Genomic DNA, 21,052 nt, shown 5'->3' with positions numbered 1-21,052 from the left:
GCATTTAAAATCGTGTGTAATGTATAACAATTCATTTACATATAACTTGCTTCTTTCTTTTTAAAATTTTACTTTATTACTACATGTTTGCAGTGCATGAAGCTTACTTACCTTCACTTTACGGACGAGGTATACGTACATAACAGCTCTTCATTCTTTTTTAATCCCTTTCCCCTCCCCACCCACCGCCCTCCGGCCATCTCTAGATCCACTTTTCTCATTTTCATTATTATTGCTTTAGTTCATGTTAGTAGTGTATGTTTACATACAGTGTAGGCATTTGTTACGTGTACAAGTCAAACCTTAAATCATTTCGCGTCCCACCCCCTGGTCTCCGAGCCACTTTCCATCTGTGAAAGCTGTCTCCGTGTTTCCTTGTGTCTTGCTTGTTACCCTTTATTTGTGTGTTGGATGGCTCAGCCATACAGTATTCCCGTTGTGTGTCTAATTCACTTCACTGTGTTCCAGATGGATCCATTTTCATAGAAATGCCTTGAATTTCTCCTTCCGTATAGCCACGTAGCACAGCACTCTATGTAGATACCACACTTTCTTCATCCATTGTCTGCTGAGTAAAACTGGTATCCGTGTACCCCTACAAGGTGATGTCATTAACTCTTGTGAGAACATATCTAGAAGGGGAATAGCTGGGTCAAATGAAATTTATTTTTGTTTTGTTGGTGGTTGTTATTGTTGTTATTAGTACAATTTTGATATATAATGATCACATTCATCCTAGAGAACTTGTACAGAGTATATCTTAGTTCCTCTTTCTTTCCCCAGTCTCCTCCCCTCCTTTCAAACCCTCTTACCCTCCTTACAGAGCTTTGTTTTCATTTTATCCTTTTTTCTCTTTTTCCACCCCCTAATCCCCTTTCTTTTTAAGTAATTGCTTCCTATTTCATAGTATCTATCACTTATTTTGGTTCTTATTTATGCTTTCAGTTTCTCACACCAGAGAGACAATGTGATATGTATGTGAGTTCAATTTATTTCACTTGAATATGGTCCCAAGGTCCATCCATTTAGCTATAAATGTCTTGGGTTTATCTTCTTTATTGCTGAGTAGTATTCCACTGTATAAAAAACTACATCTTTTTCTTTATTCATACATCAATTCATAGGCATTTGTGTCATTTCCAAGATTCAGAAAACTGGCTGTTGGGGTCTGGGGATTTAGCTCAGCGGCATAAGCACCTGCCTTGCAATCAGGCGATAGTGAGTTCGATCCCCGGTACCGATAAAAAGATAAAAAAAAAACATCTGGCTGCCATAAACGTGAATGCATATATATCATTGTGGTATAATGCTTTTAATTTGGGGGGAAGATACCAAGAAACAAAATAGCTGGGTCAGGCCAGGGATTTAGCTCAGCGACCTAAGTACCTGCCTGGCAAGCACAAGGTTGTGAGTTTGATCCCTGGTACAAAAAAAAAAAAAAAAAAAAAAAAAATCACAAACAAAATAGCTGGGTCAAATGGGACTTTAGTCCTAATTTCTTGAGGAATCTCCACACTGATTTCCACAATGGTTGCATTAGTCTGTACTCCGTCCAGCAGTAGAGAAGCATTCATATTTCCCCACAACCTTTCCAGCATTTGTTACTGGTTGATTTCTTGTTGATAGCCATTCTTTCTGGAGTGAAATGAAATCACAGTTTTGTATTAATTTACATCTCATTTTCTCTTTCTTTGGGGAGGGGTACTGGGAATTGAACTCAGGACTTTGCACTTGCCAGACAGTCACTGTGCCGCTGAGCTATATCCATAGGCTTGGTGTCTCTCAAATGGCCAGTGATGTGGAACATTTTTTCATATATTTATTTGCCATTTCTACTTCATCTGAGAAGTGTCTATTCATTTTAGGTGCCCATTTTAGGATGGAGTTTTTAAAGTTTTGTGTCCCTGTTGAATTCATTGTATGTTCTAGAACCTTGTCTGAAAAACAACTGGCCAAAAATGTTTTTTCCCACCCAGTGGGTTGTCTTTTCACTCTGTTGATTTCTTTTCCTGTGCAAAAGCTTTTTATTAAAATGAAACCCAAGTTGTTGAGTCTTTGTAAATATTTTCCATGCTATCAGCGTTTTTATTGTGAAGTCTTTTTCTAAACTTGTGGCTTCAAGATTTCTACCTGTTCTTCCAGCAGTTTTAGGGTTTCTGTTTTAATATTTAGATCCTTGATCCGTTTTGATTTTAGTTTAGTGCACTGTGATAGACATGAGTCTAGGTTCAGCATTCAGCATGTAGAAAGCCAGCTTTTTCCACGCCCAAATGAAATTTCTGCTACTTTACATTCCCACCAGCAACACAGAGGAGTTTCCCCGCCTCTGACCAGTATTCATTACTATTAGGTTTCCTGATGACAGCCATTCTTTCTGATATCACATGAAATCTGAGTGTGTTTTAAGTTGCATCTCTCTAATGATCAGAGATGCTGGATATTTCTTTATTTATTAGCTATTTGTACTTCTTCATCTGTGAATTGACTATTCATTTTGGTTGCCCAATTTTTGATTGGATCTTATATTTTGGGAGTCTGTTTTTTCTACATTTTTATGTATTCTGGATGATAGCCCCCTAAGGAATAACTGAAAATTTTTTTGCCATTCTGTTTACCTTATTCTTTACCCTTCATTTTGCCTGAATTTTACGTAACTGACTTTCCCCCTTACCCAGGCGGCATTTCAGTTTCTGTATCAATTACTAGCAAACCACCAGCCACGGCTGAGGCTCATTTGTGTGCATTGGAGCTGTCATTGCTAGAGGTACACCATTTTCTGTGGTTTCATAACTGACCTTTCTTGGCTCCCTATTTGAATATAGAAAGAGAAAAATTAGAATAGTGAAAAAACAGAATTTTTTGGGCTGATTTGATGTTGCCTCTGGGGCCTACATGTCAAAAAGATGAATCTGAGATTTGAGGTCTTTGGCTCGGGCTTGGGCTTCTCTCCCAGTCCTCACTGGCAGCAGTGCTTAGCATCAGGAAGACTGAGAAGAGAGAATGCAAAGGCTGGTCCTCCACTTAGAATAGAATGTTTATTGTTTTAAACCCAGGTATAAAAAATGTAAAGCTGTGCATTTATACAGAGGCAGTCTAAGTGGTTATTAAAATCTGCTCAACGAAAATAACTGTGTACTCTTAAAAACTTATAATAGTATAAAAATATGTATTTCATGTATATTTTATGAGTAATTTTGATAAGGATATACAGTTGAAAATCACGATCTTCAGTTTCTAAAGAACTTTTTTCTGAATGGCATGGAATTTATAATGGAACTAAACATCACAGTTTCGTGATCATTCATTGTACAATGATAAATGGTGAACAAGAAAAAAAATTTGGCCTTTTATTGAAACAGTTTTGTAAAGTCCCCTCCCCCATCTTTTCAGTAAGTATTTCTTTTCTGTGGCAAATTTAAATTGTTCCCATATACTCTTCTAGCTTTCATATAATACTCCGTCAGCCCTTGGTGAGAAGAAACAGGAAGAAAATATCTTTAAATGCAGCTCAGGTGACCTGTTATGTGTCCTGGTTTTGCTTTTGTGAAAAGAAAATCAAAGAGTTTTGCTACATTTTGTTAAAAACATGCTAGTTGTGTAATTCAGAATTTTTTTTCTTTAAATGTTGGAGACACACAGCTCTGGATTTCACCGTGTTTTACTTACCCACGCAGCCCCCTCGGACCCACCCTGCCCATCTGCTTTCTAGCACCTACATCTTTCAGAGTTATGTCATGACACAAATAACCTTTCCAGGTGTAAAACCTGAGCTTCGTGAGCTCCCTCAGAAGCAGCCCTGTTTGAGCCACATCACTTCATCCACTTTCTCGGTCATTCGTGGGGTGAGCTTGTCAGTACAGTCCAAAATGTGAAACCCGACGAGGTCTGGATTTTTTACTTTTACCTCTAATCTAGCATGATCTCGCACGTGAGGACTTTCATTGTTGACCTTAGTTTGATTGCGACAGAATCCTCTTCTGTATATTTATCTCTCTTCTCTGTCTTCAAATGCCTTTTAGAAATGATAACTAGGGATATAATTCAAATACATAAATTTTAGGACTATTCGGGTGTTCAAAAGATCTCAAAGTTAAAAATAACTCATTAAGGAGCTGAAGATTTAGCTCAGCGGCATAAGCGCCTGACTTGCAAGCAGGCAGTCGTGAGTTCGATCCCGGTACGGATAAAAAGGAAAAAGACAAAAAAAAAAAAAAAAAAAACTCATTAAATTTATATTCTACCCATAGGTAAAAGCATTAATCACTAAATGTGATTATCTGTGGGTGTACGTAAGACCTCATGGATTGGGGAAGGCAGCAGACTGATGCCCTTCTCAGTGGCACCTGGGGACTCGAGAAGCGGGGGAGGACCTCGGAGCTCTGCCATAGGGGGACCTAATGCATCTAGCTCTAGTGATAAACCAAGCGATTGCTTTAAAGTATCAGGAATGTGATTTGGGTGTGTGAAAACAAGAGTCGCCTAAAATATCCCTGTGGGTGTGTCAGGTGGTGATTGAATCATGTTAGGTCTCGTGTTCTGAATTGAAGACTGGCACTAGAAACGGAATTATTAGATATAGATGGTATTTGAAGATTCATTAGAGTGGATGAGGATGCTACAAAAGATCATTAAGTGAGAAGAAAAGAACCTAAAACTGAGCTTCAAGGAGCTTCAGTATTTTGGATTCAAGTAAGAGGGAAAGATTGAAGCATGGACAGCTCCGAGGCCGTGTGGCAGTGGCCCTCATACCGTTATCTGTGGCAGAGAGTATTCTGACTGGAGTGTTTCAGTAGGTAAATTTCATCCTTATGGGTGGTGAATTTGGGGCCCAATGAGTGACCGAAAGAAAAAAACCCAGTTAGGAGGCTATTGCAAGAGTTTAGCACTAAGTTTAGAGCCTAGGAGCAAGGTTGGAAACATAAGACACAAAAGCAGAAGGATTCAGTGATTTATTTATTTATTATTTTTTTTATCAGTACCGGGGATCGAACTCATGACCGCCTGCTTGCAAGGCAGGTGCTTATGCCACTGAGCTAAATCCCCAGCCCCTGGATTCAGTGATTTACTGTGGAGAGATAATCAATGATGTCTCGTATATTTTTGAATAACATAACTAAGATATTCTCGTATTTTTTGGATTGGTTTTCAATGCAGTGTCTTTAAAAAAGAGGAATGTATTGTTTTCCTAGTGGTTGATAAAAATCAGCAAAGTTTTGGTTTCATTTCTCTGGAAGGACAGCTATTTATGGAAATCATATGAGAGGTTTGTCTCAGTAATTTTAAAAGAATAAACCTCTGAAGGTGTTACGTTTTAAGGCTGAGGCGGTATGTTTCACTTGGTGGCCTTGTTTTCTAGAACTTACAGCTAGCAGTCAGATTTTAAATAACGTGATGCCTCTGTCATTTCTTCTTGGGTATTTTAGGCTGCTGTCTTTCAAGAGGCTTGTGACCGCCCAGATCCCTGGACGTCTTCTGCCCTTCTCTGTAAGCAGGCCCAGGGGTCAGATTCTGCATGAGGGCATCAGTCCTTACTGTTTTCTGGCTTGTCCCCATTTCCCAGAACTAAATTATTTCTTTAACACATAAGAACTATATTTTCCAGCCTTGACAGTGTTGCCAGACCTCACTGGACCTTTTTACAAAGGTTCTACAATATCTTATTGTATTTTCTGGATGATCTCCAAGTTCAATTTTTAATTTCCTATTGGTTCAATTTAACTTTTTTCTTCAGTCCATGTGTTCATCTTCCCCTCGGTGCTGGCTCCCCTTCCAATGCTGTGAGGAGACCATAATGTCTTTTGGGCCAGCAGCCATGCCATTTTAAAATTCCTTGGGGCGTGAGTCAGCTGGTTTATCTCTCAATCCCACTTCTTGGCTGGGGTTTCCTGTCTCCTGGTTGGCCTCTGTTCCTCTCAGGGAGGAGGGAAGGGAGGGTGAGAGCTGCCTTTCTCTTGAGCAGGAGCCCTACCTCCCTTCCAATATAAGGCTCTGTTTTCTTAAGATCCTGCCGTCCAATATTTAACCTACTGTAGTTGGTGAGGAAACTCTCAGCCGAAATAGTGGGTCTTTTCATTTCATGGAAGAGTTGCAAGAGCAGCATTGTGGCTGTGAACCGCACTGTTCTCGAGGCTGGCTTGCCATTTCTTCCGAGAGTCCTAGGAAAACATCTTCTTCGAGTCGAATAGCACTTCTGGTATTTAGAGTCAAGTAAGATGATGTTCTTGTTTTAAGGACAAAGATGTCAAGGTCTTATTTAATGGCAAAAAAAGTACCTGACTAAACCTCAAGTCAGTAACAGTGTGTTCTGACTTGGTAGTAAACAGGTCCAAGACGCCTGTTGGGTTCACAGTGTGGTTCATTCTCTTCCCCACACAGGAGCAACCTTCTAAGCCATCACTATGGTAATAGGCAAGCAGACAGGTTGGACGGGCAGAAGATTGTTCCTTAACAAAGTACCGTTCCTTTGCTAGCTCTACCACAAACTGCTTGTGTGGCATTGATGCTAGTCACTTCCTCTGTTCAGGCCTCAATTTTTTGGTTCTTAAAGAGGCTGACCTGGATAACCCTCAAATTCCCCCATAGGTCTGTATGGGCCGTATGTTCATTTAAAGTGTTCTGACAGAGGGAAGGCTGTGTCTTCCCAACTGTGCAGCAGGCATGGAGACTTTACTGTGAATGATCCTTACCGCAGCCATTCCCACCATGCACCTCTGCAGATGTCTTGGAGGCCAAGGGAAACCCCTTAGTGATGTGCAGGGAAGTCATGTCAGAATGGGGAAGAGAAAACCCACAAAACATTTCACAGACGAAGAAAACCAAGCGCTTTCTTTCTTAACTCAAAAAAAGAAACCTGAAGAATGTGTCTGAAAAAAGACCAAATTACTTTATTAACAAAGTAGAAACAAATACCTGTTTCTCAGGACATACACAGAGTTTTCTGAATATAATACAGAAAACACAATGGAATCATCAGTGTTTGTTTACTGAGCAAGACTGTGTTAAAGGTCCTTAACAAGGAAATTCAGAACAAAGTTTACCTGGCCCAGCTCCTTTTAGAAATCATGCCTCATTTCCATATTTTGTTCTAATTTCATAGTTTGCCTAAGGGAGAGGATAATGCCTGGTCTTAACTTTTAAGAACTGAAGATTCGGTTTATCTTGGAATCCTCTTCTAATATGTAGGATTCCTGATAACATTCAGTAGGTTCTGAAAAATGTTCAGTCTCTATGGACATTGGGGAATGCACATCGGTGATCCACCTCCTGGCTCTGCAAAATTCTTTTTTGACTTCATTTCCTTTGTAATATCAGTATTTCTGCCTTTTTAAATAAAATTCAAATAGCAAACATGTGCACGAGAAATCAGGACCTCTTAGGATAGCGTACCTGACTGTCTTGGTTGACAACACAAAGATCACTAGACCCAGGCTGGAATTTAGCTCAGCAGCATAAGCACCTGCCTGGCAAATGTGAGGTCCTAAGTGTGATCCCCGGGACCAAAAAGAAAAAAAAGATTACTAGACAATCACTCCTCCAGATCCCTCACCTATTAAGCAGAATTACTAGTGCTAGTATCATACGTGGTTCTTATAGACCCTTAAACAAAATTGATTCAGTAATTTTCACACTAAGCAAAAAGAAAACACATGGTATTAGATAATTCAAAATTTATTTTCATGTTCCAAATTTAACTTAACAGAGTGGCTTTCATTTGTCCAGACTAACAATGGAAAAATATCTGAGCACTCACATCATCAGAGAAAATTCTAATGAAACAATGTTTTTATATGTCATTAGAGAAGTGAAACAAATGCTGTCCTCTTATTAAACTGTTACCTCAGCTCACTGTTGAAAAAAATGAAATGGTGGAGAGTGACATTATACCATTTTTATAAAATATTATTTGTTGAGGATCTCTAGTCTCTAGCAGGCACTTCACATTAGTTTTTCTTGCTCATTCACTTCCAAAGTATTGCTCATCTAAACTTTTCTGGTTAATAACTGTTACAGTAAGTGTCAGTCTGCAAGGTGCCCAGTAATTCATACCCAGCTGGGGGCTCGTTCACCTTCAGGTCACATACGCAGTTCCTGTGCTGGCAAAAGGGAATAAGAAATCATCCGCTATAACCATGTGGAATTAATAAAGCAAGAATTAGCAAGATATTTTACTTTAAAAATGTGGACTGAAAAGCCGGCAGATTTTTCCAGTAGCTTCCTGCCCTCTCTTCTCCCATCGTAGTGGAGAACTGAGTTGCCCGTAGGGTTAGCTAAGGCTCCCAACTCTTACAGCTGTGATAAACATAGCAGTGGCAGAAAATGCTCTGCAAGCAGAGAGGAGAGTCCCTGAGTAAGGGAATGGATTGCCCTTTGGAAAGTGCACCTACTGGACTTGCATTTTTTGGAAATCCACCTACTGGACTGCATTTTGTAAAGAGCTCTTTGGCAGGGGTTAGGTGGAGAACAGATTCAAGGGAGAGGCAAGACTGCAGATAAGGGAAGCCAAGTGGGATACAGGGACTAATGGGGAAGACAGAGGCAGGCCCTGAGGAGAGGGGTGGGCGGTGGAGAGAGGGAGGGATGACTTCAAGATTTCTGGCTGGGTGACTGGTTGGATTCTCTGATAAGGGGAATATAGGAGAAATGGAGACGAGGTGAGGAGAGGAGACGACTGATAATAGGTCCATTTATTACAGACACGTCCAGTAGCTTTCAGATAAAAGGTTCTAAAGGACAGAGGTCAAGCCTTGAGAGAGACTGGGGCATCATTAGCGTATAAATGGGAATGAAAGCATGGCCAGGTTTCCAATCCTTACATCTTGTGAATCAGAGTCACATAGCTCTTACACAAATGCTCATTTCAGGAAGTGTGAAGTTCTCAGTGACCTATGTTAAGTGATCCTGTAGCATCACACAGTTCCTCCTTCTGATTATAATCAGAAAATTAGTTGTAGGGCCAGCCTCACACTGATAGTCAAAATCAGTCAGATCATATTTTATTTGTCTCATTTCATTTGATTCATTTGTTTAGGTGTTTAAAGAATTAAAATGTTTAAGTAATTTCACTGAGAATTTAACTTTGGAAGGTAAGATGAAAGCAAACAAAAGGAAGAACAGAAGTGAAAGAAACTGTGAGTTTACGTAGTATAGCTTAACAGGAAGACAGTGAATTCAGCTCTAGGCTTGAGAAAGTTTGATATCACAGCAGAAGATCAGATAGAATAATTAAAAATAAGAGGATAAAATGTGGTATCTATAATGGAATACTACTCTGTTTTTAAGAATGACAGATTAGAGACATTTGTAGGAAAATGGGTGTACCTGGAATATATAATGTTGAGTGAAATAAATCAGACAACATACCATATGGTACCTGTCACCTGAGTGAGGCAAGTACAAAGAAAGAGAATGATAAAGGATGGAGAGAAGGGGACGGGATGGATCTGTTGTGATAATAGAAGGCCACGGGAGCAGGGTGAGGGGGGGAGACAGAGGCAGGGGAGAGTAAGAATAAAGACATGCCATTACAGGGGCTGGGGATTTAGCTCAGCTGCCTTGCAAGCAGGCAGTCGTGAGTTCGATCCCCAGTACCAATAAAAAGTTAAAAAAAAAAAAAAAAAGATATGCCATGTACAGGAACCTGGTAACCTCAGTTAGTGTGAACACTGTACACCATAGCATGAGCTGAAATTCCAATACTAGTAAGAATGAAAAATGTGATCTGGGAATTGGAGGGAGGGAGAGAAGGAAGGGGGAAATGATTAAAAAGAAATTAAGGCATAGTCATTGTACAAAAGAGAGGAAAAGAAAGTGCTCTAAACTATATAACTGCATGTATATTTAAGTGTATAAGATAGAAAATGATATCACAGAGTTTTATTGGATCATTGAACAGAACTGTTTGCAGTATCATTGTTGGAATGTCCACTCTACAAGCTTTAATTTTGTGACTTGAACAATTATTTCTAAGATGGCAATATGTAATCCATTAACTAATGATTTCCTACTGTTCATTTTTTTCTTCTGTAAATCTGTATAACTTGTACCCTTTCACTGTTTTTTTTTTCTTTTCTCCTTAAATAAAAAAAAAAAAAGAAAGAAATTAAGGCACAAGCTGCTGTGTGTGCATATAACCACTCCACTCCCCAAGGTGACTGTAAACTGCATGAATTACAAACATGTACTTTAAAAAAGAATAAGACATGTACTTAGGAGAAGGATCCTGGCTGAGGACAGGGTTTGGGATTCATCCCGAGGATTGCGGTTGGTCGTTGCAGCTCGCATCGAGGAAGGGTTGGAGAGCAGAGGCCGTCAGTCTTGGCGGACCCTCACTTGTGGGCTGTGAATGGGCTGGGACCAGCCGAAGTGGCCAAAGTAGAAAAAGAATAATGCTAACATTCTGCTGCTAAACATGAGAAGAAAGTGCTCAGGGTGCTCACTAGACTTAGAGGTCAAGAGTGGCCAACCAGAAAATAATTGTCAGGTAGAGTTTCAGTGGCCTACAGAGGTAGGGAGATAGTATTAGACTTTTCCTATACTGCGTGCTGTGAAGTACTTTGTGGGTGTTATTTTGTTTAATCTTCACTGTCATTGGAGACGCATACCAATTCACTCGTGGTATACAAGCTGCACGATTATTTGTGCACTATACATGAGAGGTATCCTCAGTCTGCTATATGCACAAGTTTGAGAAACCATAGATCAAAACTATTCAGGAAAAAAAAATGTATCTGTGTTGAAGGTGTTTCGGTTTTGTTTTCTTGTCACCATTCCCTAAACAAGGGGGCAGAAGAGACCAGGCAAAATAAGAGAAAGGGGCCAGCCCTGAAATCGGGGGCGGAGGGGGGGTTGAGTTGAGAAAATTAAAAAACTTTGATGTAGTTAACTCCTATGTTGTAATTCAGTAGAGAGAAAGTCTAAATTTTACCTATTTCTGCTGTTAGCCCACAATTCTTCTTGGAAACTAACAGTAGAAAACATTTGGGGATAGTGAGCATGACAATTGCAGCAGTTTGAAAACATTTTCTGAGAAACAAAAAGAGTTTTCTCAGAGAAGTCAACATTTTGGCTGTTAAACCATTTCCATCAAAACAGTTTATGAGTAAGTAAAATATTTTCTCTGTATAAACATGATCATCTCATACTAATTGGGCTGTGTGAAGTGCTTCTGTTTATCCATTAGTATCTGGTGTTTTGTCAGCCTGTTTGTGTTTTGTGTCTGATGTTACACGTCTCTCTTACAGATATTGATGAATGTGTAAACAACACTGTGTGTGACAGGCACGGGTTTTGTGACAATACAGCTGGCTCCTTCCGCTGCCTCTGTTATCAGGGCTTCCAAGCCCCCCAGGACGGGCAAGGGTGTGTGGGTGAGTTACTAGAATCTTCCCAACATGTTTCATGTCTGTTTTGAAAAGAGGTAAAAGTCATCCACAGTAGGAGGAAACTTGGGCAAAATTCCATCATAATTTGATTTTATCGTATAATTTGACGTTGTACAAATTATATGTCTCGTGACTTCTGAAATGGATAGGGATACTGGGAAACACAGAAGCCCAACACTAAATGTCTTTGTGCAAGGAGGGCTGTGTAAATTCTCAGCTGAGTGGGAGGGCTCTGTAGTCCTTCCCACACAGGAAATATTTTGCTGCCTGGTACCCGTGTACAGCACCTTCTGCAGCAGAGCATGTGAAGAAAAGCTGGGTAAGAGTTTGGTTTCCAAGAGTGACACCAGTAAAATGTTGCTTTGGATCACCCAACTGTATTTCTTCAGTCTGCTCTGGGACCGAGCAGACCAGAAAGAATCTTGACTGTTGTTGGAGGTTCCAGAGTATTCTTCACCTCATACTCATAGCAAAGAAGATAGTTTGAATTTCATTTTCTGATCAGCTGCAATGTCTTCAAACTAGTTTCATTACAAAACATTCTGGCAGTTAGAGCAATTTCATGGAAATACAAGAAATGGTATAAAACTCAAGACTTCACAAATACTAGGGCTTTTTCTTTATTCTTCTTAATGAAGAAAAATAGGTGTGTTGACAACAAGGCACATGGCACTGGAAGGACATCAATAATTATTTTTGAAGATGTACAAGTAAACCATGAGTTCCTTAGCTACCCAGTTAAAACCCAAGAAAACCCAAAATCTGTTCAGAGGTTTGATGATAATATTTGAATTATTGCTTGTATGGGATTAATTATGAAATTTCTAGTCACAAAAATGGTGCATAAATTAGCAGTGTAGCTTTCAGCATAAATATTAGCTAGTCCGAAACCGAAGAATAAGACCTCATCACAATGCATAACTGCTTAGTGATGCAGGTAAGACTGTCTTAATCTCCAGCACCAACTCCTGCAGTAGTTCCCTGCCTGCCAAAATACAAGTGATTCAAATTGTGTAACATTTATTTATATTTCAACTAAATAAATTCTGTGATTTGGCCCCTGCTTATTTACCTAACCTCTCCACTCCCTCCCTCACAGCACAGGTAGTTGGTTGTCGCTTGCACCTTCTGCTAGGAATCCTCCCTGCCTCCCCTCTGCTTCCTGAGCCTGGCTCCATCTCACTGATTCCTGAAGTGTGAAGCCTGGGGCCTCTGCCCGTCTGCCCTGGCTCTTTCATTGCTCTCAAGCTGAGATACGGCCTTTCTTCTGCTTCCAGGGCACCTCCAGCAAGTTCTAGTGTAGTGTTTGTAATCTTCGGGGAAATAATTTAACCCTGTGTGCTGCCTGCAGCCCTCTTCACAGGGCTGTGATCTCCCCTGAGGGGCAACAATCTGAATTGCTCTTTGCCTCTCTGTCTCTGTCTCTGCCTCCCCGGCCCCTCTCCCTCCTAGCTGGGTACAATCATTGGTCTATTGTAGGCACTCAGTAAGTTTTCTCTAACTGTTCACTGTGGAGGTTTGAGATGTTGAGGCATCATGGACTCTGCATGGCACCTGAGCTTCTGCTTGGTGTTCAGTTCTAACCAGCTGAATGCACACACGCACACACGATGGCATTTGTGTTGGGCACACGAAACACCATCCTTAGAGAAAGGAAGTTTGTCGTCATCATGGTGAACATATTAACTGATAATGACTGGAAGTGTAGCTCAGTGGTAGAGCATTTTCCTGATATGTTCAAGGTCCTGGGTTCCATCCCCAACTTCGCAAAAACAACAATAATAATAAACTGAGCACTTCCTAAATGTCCTTCGTCACCCTGGGTGAGGAATCAGCTTTGGCTGTGCCATGTCCTCTGCACTTCTCTGTATTACCTGCTCATCCCTCGGGTGTGGGCTCAAATACTAATGCTAAATGCACAAAAGGACCATTTCTCATGCTTCCACAGAACCCGGTACTCCTTAATCCTAGTGTTCGTGACAGCCTGGGAATTTCCCTGACTTGATTCTAAGCTGCAGGAAGGCAGGAGCTGTGTCTGCCTGTCACTGTTTCCCCACGTATAAGGCCAAATGGGCCCCATCCTACAAGAAACCTAGAGACTGGATTAAATGAGTGCAGTCTACTGGTGAAATCTCAGTAGCTATGTAAATGAGCTGGAAAGTAAGTTTCAAATGTTTAAAAGTGAACTGGCAAATTTATAAAGTCAGCTTTTCTTTTCTGTTCTACATGATTGTCTATACTGACTAAATGTTCCAATTCTGCTTTACTGTCTATTACAATATCTTTTTTATAAGTGAAACCCAGCATGTTGGGTTTATATCTATTTATATACAAAGTGAAAATGGGAAACTGAGGTAATTATCTCAATAAGTCACAAGCAGTGTACTTTTTGTCCTCTAAATTGGATATAGGAGGTTAAAATAGGATGTTTTTCCTTAAATGAGTTGGATAATTGCTCAGAATTTCAACTTCATATAAGGCATTGCAGAGTGTGCTCATAAAAGCTGATGTTTTATGTACATATTTAATGTATAAGGCTCAAAAGAATTTCAGATGCCAGCTACTTTGCTCACAGGGCAGTCACTAATTAAACTTTTTAAGAAGAGAAAAAATAAAAAGTACTATTGGGCAAACTCAAATGTACAATTAACCTTTAGGGCTGTGTCTTGTGTTTGCATGATGTTGAATAAGTCACAATCATCAGTGAGCTGCCTTGACTGTGTTTAATACTTACACATGAGGAAAACACCGAGCACAGTAACAGTTACACTGTGAATAGCAACAGAACTTGAAAAGGTACAGTGGGTGGCTGTTGCCAGTTTGGTTCACCTGAATGATTAATGTACCTGATGAATACTTATAGCAATCCTGCCTTTATGTCCTAAAATTCTACTTTATAAATGTTGGGACTGATGGAAAACTGTATTTTTGGACACTTAAGTAGGTTAAGGAAATGTAAAGATTCTGTGGTTGCTGACGTGCTCATGCTTCTATTTTTTCTGAAGAGCTGAGTGCTGGTTCACGTATGACTTCACTATGCTGAAAACTCAGGGAAGGCATAGCTAGACGTTAGAGGGTGCGTACTGTGCTTCCATAATCCCAGAGAGTTCCTTAAAACTAGCCTGGGAATTCAGGATCTTTGCCTTACATTTGCATGGTTCTCTCATATGGGCCAAATGGTGCAGTTTGCCCACAGAGACCCCTTCCCTAAAAGAGTGAGAGGGCTTTGATTGCTCCCCGAGGAGCGCCTCATTTCCAGCAGACGCTCCTGGCCTTGGCACAGCTGGTAAAATAAAGAGCTGTCAGGAACGAGGCGCATGTTTCACTTGATCTGTGTTCCCTTTTCCAGATGTGAACGAATGTGAACTGCTCAGTGGCGTATGTGGGGAAGCCTTCTGTGAAAACGTGGAGGGGTCCTTCCTGTGCGTGTGTGCTGATGAAAACCAGGAGTACAGCCCCATGACCGGCCAGTGCCGCTCCCGCTCCTCCAGAGGTGAGTCCAGGTGGCGTCCTGCAGGGGGTGGACCTGCATGGCGTGGGCTAACTCTGTGAGCGAAATAAGAAACAGCCTTCTCGAAGCTTCCTTGTTCTTCCTGTGCCTGCCTTATCAGTGGACTTCAAATGTGAGCAATGGCTCTTTGGGCCTCTAATAAGGTTTCCAACTGAAACACCAGGAGTCTAGCTCCAGGATGATGGGAACTTCTGCTGGGGAGTGGACACAGCTACCAGCCAGGGTTTACTGCGGCACTGTCTCATTCAATTGCATCATTCTTTCTTCTCCCCTGGAGGAATGTGTGTTAGCACTTCTCTCAATTAAAAGCAACCTTCTGAGGATCTACAAAGACTTCCACGAAGAATTCTTAAGCTGTTTTCTTCTTTTCTTCAGAATTTGGCTAGAGAGTGGCCACGTTTGTGTTCATTTACAATTCGATTTTGTCACTGTACAAGTTGAAAGGGAAAACTGGTGGTTTTGCAGATAAACTATCAACTTCCAGGTCACAGATAACTCTTTGAGTCCCTGCTGTGTAACTATCACTTGAATTTTGAGAAAACCAAAAGACCAAGCAATCCTTTGAAAGCCAAATAAAATGAAACATAGGCTATTTTAGCTATGCTTCTCTAATAACTTTTTCTATTCCTTATTAGGGAACATTTATTCTGTATTTCGTAACTATTTTTATAAGTTCTGGGGACAAAAAGTATAAAGTAGTTTCATCCATACATTGTTTTCCAGTTAGCAAATTTAGAGGGGCACGAGGTACATAATTAAATGGATAGATAGTAATTTGAACACCGTGTAGTGGGGAAGAGGCAGGTTTATTCAGGTGGTCGCCACAGTGATGCATATGACGTAAAAAAGACTTTAACTTAGTCATCCTTATAATAGCTAAAACAAACCAGGGATCTAGTTGGCATTAAGTAACTGCCAAAGTTAAGTAACTGCTCTTTTCTTATTCATCCTTGGCTCCATAGGGTAACACCTCATTTGAAGTATTATTTTAAGTGAATTAATTCATATATCATAATTTTGTCAAATCATTAAATGATCTGTATGAAGATCAGGTAGTCAAGATCCAGCTAAGTTATATGATATGATGTTAAATGAAAATATCCCACTGATCATACTCTACAGAGGGAAGAAGTGTAAGAATGCAAATAAAGGTGATTGTAGGAGGTCATGCAAATTTAGATTTTCCCAGACTTCTTGTAATAGGGCATGGTGATGTATGCCTAAAATCTCAGCACTCTGGGAGGCTGAGGCAGGAGGATCACAAGTTTGAATGTACCCTAGGGAATTTAGTAAGACACCCTAAGTTTATTTTAAATAAAGTATGTGTGTAGGGGATGGAATGTTGTTCAGTACGAAAAGGCCCTGAGTTCAATCCCCAGTGCTGATTTTTTTTTAAAGAATGACCAATACCTTGGTCTACTCACTTTTTTAGATGTGTAAATGTAGGCAGCTTGAGTTTTACTTCACAGTGTTTCATGTTTTAATGAAATCATATACGAAAAGTATTTGTTAATTGCAAAGTACAGTATGAAGTATACAGTAAGCCATTCCACAGACATATCAAGAATATATATGTCTCATCTTGTGTTGTCTTTAGAATTGATAGATCTTATAACTACGGTTTTTTCTGGTAACATATTTTGATTGCATGAAGAAATGGTTCATCCAAGTCCCATAGCATGAGTAGGGAGCATGTCTGAGATCCTGAAGTTGGGTCTCCTGTCTGTTTTTAAGAGACTAATAATTCCTTAATGGGACCATAAGACAATCAGAATCACTTTTGCTGCACAAAACTGGCTCGCTGGAAACTGTACTGTCCGACTTTATGCCACCCCTTGCTGTGATCCTTGCTCCTCATCGCCTGCCTTTTAAGTTTTTCCATAACTGAGTTCCTAACACCTGCTTTGCTTTGTTTCTCCTCTTGCCTAATTGCTGTCCAATTTGACTTCTGGTGTACCTCAGTTTGCATCGTTCTTAGCAAACTTAGGTTACGTGGAGTTCCAAGACTACCCCTGGTGGTCATCATGTTAAACAGTTCTCTAGTAATTAAGCAATGTTGCAACCAGAATCTTCTATCTGACTTTATCAGATTAGTTCTTGGAAAGTGATTACAACTGGAAATCATAAAAAAGACCAATCTTTGAAATTTTTCATTTAAAGCATAAAAATGTACGTTCATTCAGCACTCTTTAAGGAAACAACAAAGTCTTTGAGTAGAGGCCCCATCTTGGCATTCCATGTGGTTTGTACACTGCCTACTTTAAAAAGAGTTAAGAATTTAAAGACCTTTATAAAGCAAATGAGTGCAAAATTCCCCTAGATTTTTTTATACACTTGAATCATCTCTACCTAATTTGGCAGCATTTGTTTTACTGTTACCCTTATCTAATTTTTCTAAAACACTTGCTTAGTAATATAACACATCTTTAGGGTGCTCAAGCTTTATTGGTTTGATGACTGTTTAATTAAATTGTATAAGTACAGTCATCAGCACTGGCACAGAACACGTGAGAGGAAACACAGCCGAGCGTGGCTGGAGCACAGCTCACCTGACGGCAGAGGCCTGGATCTGTGTGAGAGGCTCCGGCTGGCTGTGCTAGGGTGCCAGCCAGGACGTTTCTCAGAAGCAAGAGAACATCTTTAACCCAGCAAGCTGGTTAAATGGAGAAAAGAGTTTGTATCATACCGCAGTCAAAAAATCTGCTCTTACACAGGCCACCGTCTTGGGTACCAAGTTGAAACAAGTGTTTAACTAGGATTCATATTAATTTCATTACAGATGTGATACACTCTCAGCCCTCATTCTCCTCCTTCCTGGAAAGTGTTAGGAAAGGGAAGAGAAACGATACTCAGCTGTGTGCAGTTTCCCCGTGATAATCCGCCCTGCAGCAATGAGCAGCCTAGAAACATCTGTCAGATCCCACTGAGGACAGAACTGTGGCTCATGGATGTGTGATGCCAGGGAAGCAGATTTCGGATCAGTATCTAGAAGGCCTTCCTAGTCACTACAGAGGGGTAGGTTAGCAAATAACTGTGTGCCACAGTAGTGAATGTTTTTCCTAAGGTATCCAAGCACTAGCGGGGCGGGCTACCAGTAAAAGGATTTTGTGCCAGCAACCTTTAAGGTACTTTTGAACGCTTAATATCTTAGGATTTATTTTTTTCTAAACTACTGCCTGGCTCCCACATAACTGTTCTTTTTGGTCTAGTCTAATATATTTCACTGCCTGGGCCTCTGACCATTAATTTACATGGCTGTACATAGCTTGCAAAAAGCATCTGAAGCAGAAATAACTTTAAAAAAAACTGTCCATACCAAGCCATTCATCACATCCGCGAGGGCATGGATATGAAATACAGTCTGATGCTTTTATGCCTTTATTTCCTTAGTGCCTGTGATAATTGCTCAATAAAACTTTATGTCTTTGGGCACTCTAAAGGAAGCAGTAAATATTTAGTCTTGGCAACTGCCGCCATCAAATCTTACCCACAAAATGCTGTTCTCTTCCTTCATGGGTGAGCAGAGGGGATTCAGTGGTAGAAACTGAATCTGATTTTTGAAACAGAAGGTGTGATGGAAAGGATGTTGAAAAAGATACTTATTTTTAACTGATGTCATCTAAGAAAAGCAAGTAAAACCAGAAATTATAAGGCATATAGATGGAGGTAATTATATTGCAAAATGTTTGTTTGCTTTACACAACTTTTTATTAGAAAGTATCTTTAAATACAGATTTTCTCTAATTCATTTGAGAGCTGATTGTTGCATTTTGAACTATATCCTAGACTTCTACATTTAGAGACCACTTTAATGGTTTTCCAGCCTGGTCCTCTATTTGTAGGTAAAGAGATTGAGGGCCAAACTGAAGTCATAAATATTATTCTTGGGGTCAGACAGCTCATGAATGGCAGAACTGGTACAGGAACTCTGCTTGGGGAATTGCCCACTTCATTATTTCTACTTCTTAGAGCTGAGGACCCCAGACACCAAATTCTTGACTTCCTTTTCACTGTTACTAAAATAATACACATTTATCGTAAAAGATGGCAAACATAAAAACATAACAATAAAAATTTTTTGTAGTGTCACAATCCAGGGATCACCCCATCACCATATTGACCTTCCTGCTGGGAAGGGACCCCGTATGCCTCGAACCTCCACAGGAGCATCGTCCGATTGCTCCTTGTGCACTGCCATCAGGCCCCGACCCTTCTTCTAAGGGAATGTGCTTTCTCTTGGGTAGCGAGTGAGCTTCCTGTGCTAAAGCCACCGATCCCATTGCAGACTCCAAACTCTGGAACATTTGACGGTGGCTTCTCTTCTCCCCTCTTCTTGTCCACGTGACTGATTTCAGAACATTTACTTCTCCTGTGTCCTTGGACTGCTCTTCTCTCGCCTCATTCATTCCTAGGCTCGTCTGCTCTTTCACATCCCTTGCAATATCCCAGAGAGTTGCCTGCTTAATGCTCTTGTTACTCAGGTTCCTCTTTTGGGACATTTTATCTGAGTTAATGCACCACTTAGCATGCAGTGCCCACTAAGTATCTTCTGCCCCACTTGTTGCCCGAGTGCCATGCTCCTGTTTCCAGTTGCTTGTTGGGCCTTTCTTTCAGGGTATATTATAAGCATCTCTGGCTGACAGTTGCCCAAAACCAAATGAATTACGTCCTTCCTCCCGTGTGCATGCGTTAATTGCCAGACATCAGTATTGGAAATCCAGAGTTGTACTTTGAAGTTTGCCCCATCCTATCAAGGACTGCATCCAAGCCGCCATTGTATCCTGCCAGTCTCACCTCCAGAGTGTCCTTCAGATGGCTCCCTTCCCCGTGACTGCTGCCTTCGGCCAGTCCTTCAGCATGACCACAACCGCTGCGGTAGCTTTAAGATTTCTCGCCCTGCCCCTGTCATCAGTTCTTGCTCTGTACACTGCTCGATAATGTTATCCAAACAAATCTGGTTTTATATCCTCCTTTAATCTTTCATCTGCTTAATACTGCTTAGAGCATTAAGTCCAAATCCATCAGTGGGCAGCAGGAGCCTTTGGTGCTCTGTAATGTAAACACCCTTCACAGAGTCATCTCCCACACGCCGCCCCGTATCTTCTCTGCGCCAAGCCCTTCCGTGCTCACGTCTCCCCTTCAAATATTCATTCTTTCCCAAGACTCTGCTTTTGCCCCATTAATTCTCCTGCCCACCATGTTCTCCCTTGTAACCCTGCTTTCTTAAAAATCTTGCTCAAGTCTTTTAAAAAGTCTGCAGCTGTTCCAAGTTGTCAGGTCTTCACCATGTCACCAAAGTGGAATTACTAGATTCTGCCTCTTGGCTCTCACAGTGCCTGATATACAGGAGACACCACATGGCCACTGAGTGAAATTGACTGTCTATACTTTAGTTTGTAACCCTTCCATACTACCTCCTTCTTTGCCCAGCTAGTGTTGCAAAAAATAAATTTATCCGAGGTGTAATAGGGGTACACTTAAATGATAAACTATACTTACACTTCCTGCGTGGTTTGGCTTAATTATTAGAGTAGTGAAAGAAATAGTATTTCTCTGATACATAACTCACCTTCCTTGTTCTGAAACTGAACCTCAAATGGCATTCCTGATTTTTTTTCTGGAGTAGCACATTATGGTCTTGTGTGTGTATGTATATTTTTAAAGACAGGAAACTACATGTAACATCAGTGAACTATTAGATCTGGCAGAGCTGGGGATTTTTAAAAATGTGTTTAGTTAATCTGCAAGATAAATTAACTTGGAAAGTTTTTTTTTAAAGACCTTTGGTAGGGAAAAAAAATCAAAGATGGTGAGACCACAGAGTGTAGAATACAAACACTGTAAAATGCCATAAAACTCCTGAGGTCTTATTGTGTGTTTATAGTGGATCTAATATCATAAATGTAGGTGAGGCAGAAGAAAATATGCTCATTTATTTAAAAAAGAAATCAGGGTTGAGTTTCTTCCCACATCCAAAAATGAGAAAATTTTACTAATTACCACATTTTTTATTTCTATAGAAATTTCCTGCTTGTTACATAGTGTATTTAAAATAATATCTGAGTTTTGGATACAGGCTTGTTAATATTTTGATGAGCTAACATATCAAAGTGATAGCCTCACACTACCTGTGTAAACTCTATTCTCAGTACTGCAAGGT

The 21,052-nt window shown here is 40.4% G+C and overlaps 1 protein-coding gene across 6 annotated transcripts in view; it reads left to right on the top strand.

Moving 5' to 3' along the window:
• Nucleotides 1-21,052, top strand: part of Ltbp1 (latent transforming growth factor beta binding protein 1) — a 405,267-nt gene that overhangs the window by 341,889 nt on the left and 42,326 nt on the right. For all 6 annotated transcript variants that reach the window (XM_063230019.1, XM_063230015.1, XM_063230027.1 and 3 more), the window contains 2 exons: nt 11,241-11,366; nt 14,731-14,874. In XM_063230019.1, coding sequence (XP_063086089.1) covers nt 11,241-11,366; nt 14,731-14,874 — 270 coding nt within the window. The remainder of the gene's footprint in view (nt 1-11,240; nt 11,367-14,730; nt 14,875-21,052) is intronic.

The sequence above is a fragment of the Cavia porcellus genome, unplaced genomic scaffold (assembly GCF_034190915.1).
Source record: "Cavia porcellus strain 051 isolate PalLab524CR breed Dunkin Hartley unplaced genomic scaffold, mCavPor4.1 scaffold_1, whole genome shotgun sequence".
Taxonomy (NCBI): Eukaryota; Metazoa; Chordata; class Mammalia; order Rodentia; family Caviidae; genus Cavia; species Cavia porcellus.
This window is presented reverse-complemented; position numbering and strand designations above follow the sequence as displayed.